The sequence below is a fragment of the Alexandromys fortis genome, unplaced genomic scaffold (genome assembly GCF_014885135.2).
Source record: "Alexandromys fortis isolate MF-2015 unplaced genomic scaffold, M_Fortis_MF-2015_v1.1 scaffold_219, whole genome shotgun sequence".
Taxonomy (NCBI): domain Eukaryota; kingdom Metazoa; phylum Chordata; class Mammalia; order Rodentia; family Cricetidae; genus Alexandromys; species Alexandromys fortis.
This window is the reverse complement of record NW_026068092.1, coordinates 1933829-1945052: the sequence shown is the minus strand read 5'-3', so window position 1 is coordinate 1945052 and position 11224 is coordinate 1933829. Positions and strand designations below refer to the sequence as shown.

At 49.4% G+C, this 11224-nt stretch overlaps 2 protein-coding genes across 5 annotated transcripts in view; both read right to left on the bottom strand.

The window, feature by feature from the left end:
• The window catches only part of LOC126489047 (WAS/WASL-interacting protein family member 3-like), a 16195-nt gene extending 15352 nt beyond the window's left edge, over positions 1 to 843 (bottom strand). For 2 of the 4 annotated variants that reach the window (XM_050123042.1, XM_050123044.1), the window contains exon 1: positions 678 to 841. The gene's annotated coding sequence lies outside the window, so the exon portion shown is untranslated. Of the gene's footprint in view, positions 1 to 677 lie in introns of all 4 variants that reach the window. The other 2 variants (XM_050123045.1, XM_050123047.1) reach the window with 2 other exon arrangements.
• Positions 844 to 5504: 4661 nt separating this feature from the next.
• On the bottom strand, positions 5505 to 7982 carry Sdf2l1 (stromal cell derived factor 2 like 1). Its single transcript, XM_050122992.1, has 3 exons — positions 7733 to 7982; positions 7214 to 7410; positions 5505 to 6125 (listed from the first exon to the last, which is right to left on the bottom strand). The coding sequence occupies exons 1-3, from the start codon at positions 7914 to 7916 to the stop codon at positions 5844 to 5846; spliced, it is 663 nt and encodes a 220-aa protein (XP_049978949.1). The 5' UTR covers positions 7917 to 7982; the 3' UTR covers positions 5505 to 5843.
• Positions 7983 to 11224: the final 3242 nt, after the last annotated feature.

Genomic DNA, 11224 nt, shown 5'->3' with positions numbered 1-11224 from the left:
GGGGGGGAAGAAAGGCATGCAGGCCTGAGGGGCCCGGCCTGGGAAGGGGGGCAGGCAGGGTTGTAGGTGAAGAGGTGGTCTACAAGGCTGGTCCCAGATGCTTTGACAATATCATTGCACTGCTTCTCAGAGCACAGTAGTGCAACCTAGTCAGAGCACCTGCAGCCAGCAGGCAATCCATCACCCTCATTGTGTACAAGGCTGGAAGTTCGACCACCATAGGTGGGTGGGACCTCTTGGAGCACAGAAGGGATTCCAGCCGGGATCCAGTCCTCCGGGTCTTAGGAACTTCAGAGCAGCCAAACTTTCCCCAACATGGTTCTGATTCTGGTGAAATACACCCCCAGGAGAGAACTTAAGGGCAAGCACCGAGGGGGCTCACATACAAAGGAGGAGAACCTGCGCTCAGCCCCAAGAGAAGCACAGTGGGGCTACCTTGTACCCTGTTTCAGCCTGGAGCTCCTTCCTAGAATAAGAAGGGTGGCTCACTCCTAGAAGGCGAGGCCCTTGGAGTTACAGACCTGGTTGTTGATCTGTTCCCCCAGTATGAGTTCTGCATTCCATCCTAACAGATTCTTCCACCGGGAGGAGCAGAATGAGGGCTTCATGCCATCTGGAGTTCCTCCCGGGAGGGCCCCTACCCTCACCGCACCGCCCACCTCAGACCAGCTACTCACATGGACAGACACCCCTCGTTCTCATGCTGGGGACAAAGCGAAGGTTAGTGGAAGGAGATCCTGCTTGGTTGTCGCCGACCCTGTCCTACTCGGACGACCCCGCACCTCGTGGCACCCTCTCGCCGGTGGGCTCCATCTTTAACCTTCTGACAGTCCCAAGGGCCGAGCCCCAGGGCTCAAGCCAGGCACAGCGCCAGCCTCATTGGCTTGCGCCAACACCAAGCTTCGCCTCCTGCACACCTATTGGCTGCTGCTGGAAAGATTTCAAAATAGCCTCCGGGTTCCGATTGGCCAGGCGCCCAAGTTTTTGCTCCGCCGTTTTAACAATGAGCTCTACAAACACTTTCTCATTCATAACTTATGGAAAGGAGCTGTACCCGCCTTTTCCCAGCTTGCTTCTCTGTAAGAATTGTGATACTCGTGAGGGTGCGTCCATGTTCGCCACACAGCTCACCAAATAAAGAGGGTGCTAAGATCCCAGGAAAATGTATGCACCACTGGCCACGCCAGCGGTTGAATGGGCCCTCAAGTTCTTTTAGGATGGGACAGTCACCCGAAGACTGTGGCCTTCCCTCTTTCTATCCAACTTTTCAGAGGACACCATGAGAAAACCCCCAGCTGGGCTGGAGAGGCCCTGGCGTATGTAAAGGAAGGAAATGATCTGATGTGGTTGAGATTGGAAACCCCTTTGTGGTTAGATCATTGAAAGACCTTTCTGCGCTAAGTGGCTAAGTTTACACATCACCTAGCACACAGAGCAGGGAGAGCTCTACTCAGGTGTTGAGGATGGGGAAAACGTGCTTTTGCAACTGGCATCTGTGCCTTCTCATATTTTACTCCAGTTCAATGGCAGAGAGAAATTTTTTTTCAACTTTATTTAATTTTATGTATGAGTACTCCACATGTACACCTGCGTGTCAGAAGAGGGCAACAGATCCCGTTGTAGATGGTCATGAGCCACCATGTGGGTGCTGGGAATTGAACTCAGGACCTCTGGAAGAGCAGCCGGTGCTCTTAACCGCTGAGCCACCTCTCCAGCTCCCTGAGAAAATGGTTTTTTTTTAGAAAGAGTTGGCTTCCAATCTTCAGGAACGTATGTTGCCCAGTTTATTTTAAATTATGTGTGGGTGTTCTGCCTGCATGTCTGTGTGCTACTTGCATGCCTAGTGTCCAGGGAGGCCAGAAGAAGGTATTCAATCCTCTGAAACTTGGAATTATAGATGATAGTAAGCTACCATGTGGATGTTGGAAATGGAGTCCAGGTCCTGTGTAAGAGCAGCCAATGCTCCTAACTGCTGAGCCATAATCTCAGTGGTACCTACAGTGTCTTATCTTCTTTGGGGGAAAAATGCTGTTGGTTTTGGAGACAAGGTCTACCCTGTACCATTGGGGCTGACTGAGAATGCACTGAGTTCTCAAGGCTACCCTTGGGCTTATGGTAATCCTCCTGGGTCTCTGTGCCTCTCCATATTGATGTAAAACAAAACACCCAGAAATCCCAGCATTTGGAGAGTGGAGAGGAGAATCAGAAGTTCAAGACCAAGACCAACCTGACCAGCCTGAGCTACTGTCCAAGGGTGGGCCACTCTGGAGAGATGGCTCAGTGGTTAGGAGGGTTGACTGCTCTCCCAAAGGACCCAGGTTTCATTCCCAGCACCCACAAGCTGTCTCACAACCATCTATAACTCCAGTTCTAGGGGTTCTGATGCCCTCTTCTGGTTTCTGCAGACAAAACACCCACACATGTAGTAAAAATGAAAATAGCCCGACAGTGGTGGCGCATGCCTTTAATCCCAGCACTCGGGAGTTCAAGGCCAGCCTGGTCTACAAGAGCTAGTTTCAGAGCAAGCTCCAAAGCTACAGAGGAACCCTGCCTCGAGAAAAAATAAATATATAAATTTTAAAATGAAGTGTTTTGCAGCTGCTACTGCTGCTTTTAGGTTTGGTCATGTTCTGCATTCTGCATGGAAGCAACTCTTCTGCTCCAGAAGCCAGAAGCATATTGGTTACCCGGGATCTCTACCTGCTGTGCACTTGAGTTCCTCTCCTAATCAGCATTCTAGTGTCTCCCTCTGTGCCTAGGTGGACAGGAAGAGCACCCCCCTCACATGTACAGGGTGTAGCAATGCTGGAATGTTCCACCACAATCGTGGCTCACCTGTGGTACTATGTGGGGTTTTCTGGCTGGTGGAGCCCTTCTCCAATACACAAAGTAAGAAGTGCTACTTGAGCAACTGTTCGCACCCAGTTGGCAGCCCCAGTCAATGAGAGAATACTTTGGCAGGTGCATGGCCTGGCTCCTTTCTCTCAGCGAGACTCCCCAATAAGACTGAGTACTAGAGTGGACCAAGGCCCCACAATGCACCTTTCTCTCCTCCTCGCTCAGTCTCACAGCTCTGCCCACCATTTACTGGAATCCTCTCCCAATCATCTCCTTCCGTCCAAATCCTCTTGATCTCAAGAGATGGAGAGGAAGCAGACTTCTCGATGGAGTTCCAGAGTTTTGGGTCTGGAGAGATGGCTTAGCTGTTAAAAGTGGGCCTGAATGAGGTTCCCAGCACCCATACTAGATGGCTCACATCTGTAGCCCCAGCTCCAGGAGATCCAACACCCTCTTCTGACCTGAGGGCACTACACTCATGTGCACATTTATATACACACACACAATTAAAAGATAACATTTAAAAGTTTGACTGGATGGTGGCACACACCTTTAATTCCAGCACCCAGGAGGCAGAGGCAGGTGGATCTCTATGAGTTCTGAACCAGCCTGGTCTAGTGAGTTTCAGACCAACCGGAGTCACATGGAAAGACCCTGTCTCAAAACAAAAGTTTGTCAGTGGGAAGACAAGGGTCTCACAGGGGCAGGGGAGTAATGGCCCAAGACATAACCTCTCCCCTTTGGATTCAATTGACAGCTTTTGTCTCACCCACACACTTTAATAAAGACAGTTAGCCAGGCAGTGGTGGCACACGCCTTTAATCCCAGCGCTCAGGGAGGCAGAGGCAGACAGATCTCTGTGAGTTAGAGGCCATTAGAGGCCAGCCTGATTTATAAAGTGAGTTCCAGGACAGCCCAAGATACATAGAGAAACCCTGTCTCGAGAAACCAAAAATAAAGTCAGTCGATTTCTCAAATCCATGTGCTTTCTGCTCTCCCCGCCTTATTCCAAGTCTCTTCTAGCCAACTGTCATCCCAGTCTCTTGGGACTTTTTCTGTCTCTCAGGAAATCAACACTTTCCATCCCCAGCAGTTCCCTGAAGTTCCTATGAGTTACACAGCCAAGCCCAGCGCCACACACACATACCACTAAGAGAGCTAATGTGGGCCCTTCTCTTTCTTCTGCTTGGGTTATTATTTTTTTTTCTTTTTTTAAGATTTATTATTTATTATGTATACAGGCTCTGCCTACAGGCCAGAAGAGGGCACCATATCAAATCACAGATGGTTGTGAGTCACGATGTAGTTGCTGGGAACTGAACTCAGGACCTCTGGAAGAGCAATCAAATGCTCTTAACCTCTGAGCCATCTCTCCAGCCCTATTTATTATTATTATTATTATTATTATTATTATTATTATTATTTACTTAAACTGCAGACTGCATTGTGTGTGCCATTTCATCTAATTTTGGTGCTGGGAATGGGCCCCATGCCTTGTCCATGCTAGCAAGTGCTCTACCCATAGCTCGTGCACACCAAGTACCCACTGCCCACCAGTTCCAACCAGTTCACAACTCGGCTCCCCAGCCCTCTATCCGTGCCTTTAAATTGTAGTACCCTGACTGCCCACATTGTACCTCTTCAGAATTCTATACACAGTTTTTTGGTTTTGTTTTTTTTTTTTTTTTTTTGGAGTTGTCTTCCCTTGAGATGTCTTTGGAGGTATTCTTCTCACTCTGTTTTAAAATTACATGTGTCTCAGTTTGTGAACAAGTCTGCAAATGCCCACAGAGGTGAGGGGTGTGAGAAACCCCCTTAAAACTGGAGCTACAGGTTATGAGCCACCTGACACAACTGGGTGCCAGTTCTCCGAAAGGGCAGACCGTGCTCTTAACCCCTGAGCCATCTCTTCAGCCTTAGTTCTTTCCTCTCTAGGTCCCTGGGGAAGCCTGAGTTATTACTCTCCAGTAGATAGGCAAAATCTGCAACTGGCCTTCGGTCAAAGATAAATCTCTCTCTCTCTCTCTCTCTCTCTCTCTCTCTCTCTCTCTCTCTCTCTCTCTGTGTGTGTGTGTGTGTGTGTGTGTGTGTGTGTGTGTGTGAGTATCTGGCTGTCCCAGAACTCCCTTTGTAGATCAGGCTGGCCTTGAACTCACAGAGATTCCTCTGCCTCTGCCTCCCAAGTACTGGGATCAAAGGAGTGCAAAATCTCAAGACTGCTGCAACCACCTGAAGAGCGGGGTCCTGAGAGCAAAGAATGAGAAGACTGGAAAGCTTGAGCCCCATGCCAGATGGCAGGGACCCTGGGGCCAACGCCCCTCAATAGAAAACTTGCATAAGTTCAAGTCCTGGGAACTGAAGTCCATTGCTAGGAGGTCACTGCAGGGTAGACAGGTGAGATGACTCTTTAGGGCAGCATTACAATGCATGGACAACATTATAATGCATCATGAAAGGGTTTGGGGCCCCTGAGATAGCTCCGCAGTCAAAGCGTGTGCTACACAATCCTGGCGACCTGAGTTTGAGCTCTGGAACCAACATAAAGGTAGAAGATGAGAATCAGCTGGACAGAGTTGGTCTCTGACTTCCATGCATGCAGCGGGGCACAGGTAACAACATACACACAGCACATGCACTCACACTAGTAATAAAAAATGATTTTTAAAAACAGTTGTGGTGGCGCACGCCTTTAATCCCAGCACTCAGGAGGCAGAGGCAGGTGGATCTCTGTGAATTTCAGGCCAGCCAGGGCTCACAGTGAGACTATCTCATTTAAAAAAAAAAAAAGTTTGAACAGGTACAAGTACCCAGAGACAGGTGAGATTGAGAAGGTAACTTGGACAGATATGACTGGTGCCTCCAGACCATCGCTGGGGTTACAGCAGATATAATCACAAACCAACATTCTTTAATCATAAAGGCACTTGAGGGCCCTGCAAACAAAGTCTTAGACAAAGTGGCCCTGCAGAAACCCTACCTAGCCCCCTCCCCTTTCCCATCAGCTCTCAGAGTTCATCATGACCCGTAGAGAGATCTGCTCCAGGCTTGATGAAGATGCCTTCCATGGCCTTCCATGTGTTGTGAGCATTGGCGCTGGACATGCCGTGCACCTCGTGCTGCCCACGAATGGGGTTACCATACTGCTCACCAGTGACCGACAGGAACACAGACGTGCCCACGTGCTGGAAACGCACGCTGGCCTCACGCTCCCAGTGTTGCCCAGAACATCGTACTGTCCACAGGTCCAGGTCATCGCCCTCACCGTCTTCCCCGAAAGCACTCACCTCCTAGTGGAAGGCATGGAAGACAGTCACACAGAGGGCAGAGTCCCCTGAGCTGCATGGCTAGCAGTAATACTTGCACCTAGTATCCTGGGCCTCTGATCCTTTCCCTGACCTTCAGCATCCACAGCTGTGAAAGGGGACATCAAGAGTCACACTCTAGCCAGGTATGGTGTGGCACACACCTTCAAGTCCAGCACTCAGGAGGCAGAGGCAGGCAGATCTCTGGGTGTTTGAGGCCTGCCTGATCTTCAGAGTGAGTTCCAGGACAGCCAGGGCTATCTACATGTAGCTCTCTCTACAGAGAGCTGGTCTCAAAAAACAAAGATTTCCATTTCATTGAAGGTTTCTTTAGATGCACAGAGCGTCCTTTTTTGTTCTTGTTTTGTTAAATAGGATTTCTCTGTGTAGCCCTGGCTGTCCTGGAACTCACTCTGTAGACAAGGCTGTTCTAGAAGTCAGGAACCCGCCTACCTCTGTCTCCCGAGTGCTGGAACTAAAGGGGGGCACCACCACTGCTCAGCACATGTATCAGTCTATGTAGTGCCTACTGGTCCCTGGAGCTAAGACCTCCTCTCCATGGGCTCCTGTGCTAACCTAGTGAAGGCAAGTCCCCCAAGCTCCCAGACTGGTGGCCCAGCTCCCTATCACCAATATATCCCCCCAGAAACTTTCCCAAAGCACTGTCAGTTCCTTCTCATGCTCCTCCCAGACCAGGTACAGGGACCCCCCCCCCCCACGCTTTAGCAGGTGCTATTCCACAGAGGGAAAGGGCTGGGGGAAGCTCCTAGTCTCTTTCAGCCCCAGCCTGAGTTCCTCCTCCCTTCCGAGTCCTACTACTTATCTGCTGCGTCAGTCCCTCTGTGTCCAAATAGGAGCTAATTGCACTGACTTCTCTCAGTCCTTCTAACTCTGCTGTGAAAGTTCCTAGAGACAGGACACAAGGCGGGAGCTTCATAAACTTCTAAATAGAAAACCCCCATTTCACAGCAGCTGAAGACTGAGTCCCCTTTCGGGCCCCTCCTCTACATCGCTCCCGCTATAGCTAGGGTTCCTGCCCGCGCAGCGTCGGCGGGGTTAGGAGAGGGGCTTGCCTGGTTGTTGGACAGAGGCGACGGGAAGTGGTGCGTGTGCAGGTTCTTGCCGGTGAGCACGTGCGTGAGCCGCACTGCTTGCCCACAACGCACTGGGAGCCCGCGCGGGCACCCGCCCTCGGAGCCGCCGCGAATCCGCCAGTAACTATTGGCATCGTCAGACGCCTCCACGCCGGTTACCGACTGTTGGCCGCTGCCTGAAGAGGGACAGCCCACCCCGTGGTCTCTGTCAATAGCAGATCTCCGGATCCTCTCCTTGAACCCTAAAAAGTTCCTCTCCCACAGTCCCCACTAATGACAGGCACCCCAAGGGCTCACCGCAGCCCAGTCCCCCGCCGAACCCCCAAGTCCCAATGGACCGTCCACATCCTCAATCCCCCGGACTTGCCTCCCATGACCCTGAAAAGCGAGTCTAGAGTCGCAACTACCCTGCTTCTTGACAGCCCACAGACCCCACTAGGACCACCTGGTCTCTAACCCTCCGCCCCCCTGGCGGTCCCAGTCACCACTCTCGCGCACCGGATCCGTATTTGATGTCGTGGGAGTGCAGCCGCACTTTGTGTTGGGTGTTCAGCAGCTTCAGCACGGACCCGCAGGTCACGAGCCCGGCGCTGGCCTTGGACGCGCCACCGCTCCTCACCGAGAGCGCCAGCAGCAGCGCCAACAGCGTCCCCGCTACCCCGCCACGGCTCGCGCCCCGCATCGCGACAGCCGGCCGGGTTCCAGCCGCTCCGGACCTCTGCGCTTCCGTCCTCAAGCCCGGCCAATCCGGCTCTGACAGCGCCCTCTAGCAGCAGCCAATGGTCTGCGCGCGCGCGCGCTCCCCCTGCACTGCTATTGGATCGTTGTGGAGCGGTCCCACTAGCCAAGGAGGTAGCTGGGAGGGGGCTGGAGACACCAGGAGGCTTTTAATTGGTCCACGCTTCTGAGGACCCGCCAATCGAAATCCAGAGAGCAGAGCGGCGGTGATTGCGACCAGCTCCGAGAGGCCTCTAAGTGGCGCTCTCTGCAAGGTTAGTTGCCTGTGGTCACTTTGCCCCGTCTTAAACCTTTCAGATGTCGGTTCTCAGGGACCCCTTTGACTCTGGACCCCTGGACTTTGGTCGTGTGTCTCTCCACTCGGATCCTGGGCGTAAAGCTGCAGAGACTTGTGAATCACTAGATATTTGTGGTCACAAAGTGGACAGATTCCGAAGTTACTGAAATCTCCTGGCCCCAGGAGTTAATCTGTCACTGAGTCATGTCAGCTTCTGGATCCCAGGGTTTCTGAATTCCTTTGACCATGCAGTTACTTGACTGATTCGGTGGCAGAATACCAAGGTTGCTGTATGGGTCAGCAGAAGACAGCTGGAGGCAGATATGGATAGAGATAGGGACAGAGATAGAGATGAGATAGATGGCGCACGCACGCCTTTAATCCCAGCACTCGGGAGGCAGAGGCAGACGGATCTCTGTGAGTTCGAGACCAGCCTGGTCTACAGAGCTAGTTCCAAGACAGGCTCCAAAGCTACAGAGAAACCCGATCTCAAAAAAACAAAAACAAAAAGAAATAAAAAAGAGAGAGATGATAGATAGATAGATAGATAGATAGATAGATAGATAGATAGATGTATACACATATATATGTGTATATATAATACATATATGTATATCTTTTCTATGTTGCAGATACACAGAGGAACTGCCTCCAGGCTACATTACCAAGAAGTATATACCTGGATCACTAGCTAGATACTCATTAAAGTTTCTGTTTAGAGGCTAGAGATGTGGGTCAGTTGGTAGTGCTGTCTAGCTAGCTTATGGGTGTGATCCCTATCATAGTAACACTCAAGTGGTGTAGGACGGACATTCAGGAGGAAATTTGAGGTCATCCTCCTAGAGAGTTGGTGACCAACATGGACTACATTAGACCCTTTCTCAAAAAAAAAAAAAAAAAGTTTAGGCCAGAGGTACTAGCACACTTGGGAAGCAGACAAGAAAATCGATTCAAGGGGCTGGGGAGTCAAATCAATTCAAAGGGCTCAGCAGTTAAGAGCACTGGCTGCTCTTCCAGAGGACTTGGGTTCAAGTCCTAGCACCCATGACAACTCACAACTGTCTATAACTCCAGTTCCAGAGGATCCAATACCTTGAAACAGAGTATATATATAGGCAAAACCCTAGTGCACATTAAATAAATTTTTTAAAAAAGGAAAAAAAATCAATTCACATTTCACAGTTTCAGGCCCATATGGCCTATACAGAAAGTTTCAAGCCACCCAGGGCTACCTATGAAACCATTTTTCAAAGACTGGGAAAATTCATATTGAATTAAATTATCCAGAATTTTTCATTCAGAAAATATAGAAGTCATTAATGACAGCAACATGGTAATTCAGGTTTTGTGTGTAACTTTGTGGGTTGAACTCCAGGCTTAACCTAAGACAATCAAAAGACCTACTGATGAGCTACAGCCACAACTCAATGTGGAGTTTTAACATTTAATGTTTATTTTATTTTGAATTACATATGGGATAAGGCATCTTATTCTGCACTTGGCAGATCATGCCCTTAAGTGATCTAGGTCTAGCCAGGGGGGTATGAGTCCAGTCCACGATGCACTAAAATACGTCTTACTGGAAACGTCAGTAGAGATCTGAAAGCTAGCATGTCTAAGGCAGAATTATTGTCTCTTCCCTCAAACTGCTCCTTTGGGTTTCCAAGGCTCAGTAAAAAGTAGCACCAAATGCCAGGCAGTGGTGGCGCACACCTTTATTCCCAGCATTCGGGAGGCAGAGGCAGGCGGATCTCTGTGTGTTCGAGGCCAGCCTGGTCTACAGAGTGAGTTCCAGGACAGCCAGAGCTACACAGAGAAACCCTGTCTTGGAGGGGGAAAAAGATAACACTAATAATCAATTGCTCAAGACAAACTTGGATGGTTGGCAAGATGGCTCAATGAAGAAAGGTGCACACATACATACACACATATACAGACAGTCAGACAGATAGAGATAGATAGATCAATAGATGGATAGATAGATGGATGGATAGATAAGGATAGATAGAGATAGGTAGATAGATAGATAGATAGATAGATAGATAGATAGATAGATAGATAGATAGATAGAGGTATAGATAAATAAAGGTAATAAAAATACAAAAACCTGAAACTTAGAACTCTGATTCTTGCTTGCTACTTCTTGGTTCCATAGGTCAAATGTAGCCCAGGCTGGCCTCAATTTCTATTTGTACCCAAAAGTAACCTTGAACTAGTGGTCCCCTTTCTCCTACCTCCTACATGCAGGACATCATACTAACCATATAGCTGACTCTCTTCTGTGTCCACAAGAAAGGATGACTGCAGGTCCTAAGTGGATTCTGTAACCTCTCTTCCAAGTGTCCCATTCCTCTTCTAATCGGTACCTACCACCACCTGCTAATATAGCTCCCTGCTTCTACTGAGCTGGCCCTCTGCAGCATTCTCTACACAGCATAATGGGGAAAGCAGTCAGTCATTAGCTGAAAGCTGTGGGGCTGGAGTATAGTTCAGTTGGTAGAGTGGCTGGGTAGCATGTATGCAGCCTTGAGTTCAATCCCCAGTAATGCAGTAAACCGGCCATAGTGGTATACGCTTGCAACCAGAGGCACAAGCAGGCAAATCAAGAGTTCAAAGCTATCTTTGAGTCCCTGACTCGAAAGAAAGAAAGAAAGAAAGAAAGAAAGAAAGAAAGAAAGAAAGAAAGAAAGAAAGAAAGAAAGAAAGTAAGTTTTCTCCATTGCACTTAGGATCAAAGCTCCATGACAAACAGAAGAAACAGGTTTCTAAGGAGGCTGTGTCAAAATTACTAGAATCAAAACAGAGTGCTGGGGGGCTGGAGAGATGGCTCAGTGATTAAGAGCATTGCCTGCTCTTCCAAAGGTCCTGAGTTCAATTCCCGGCAACCACATGGTGGCTCACAACCATCTGTAATGAGGTCTGGTGCCCTCTTCTGACCTGTAGACATACACACAGACAGAATATTGTATAATAAA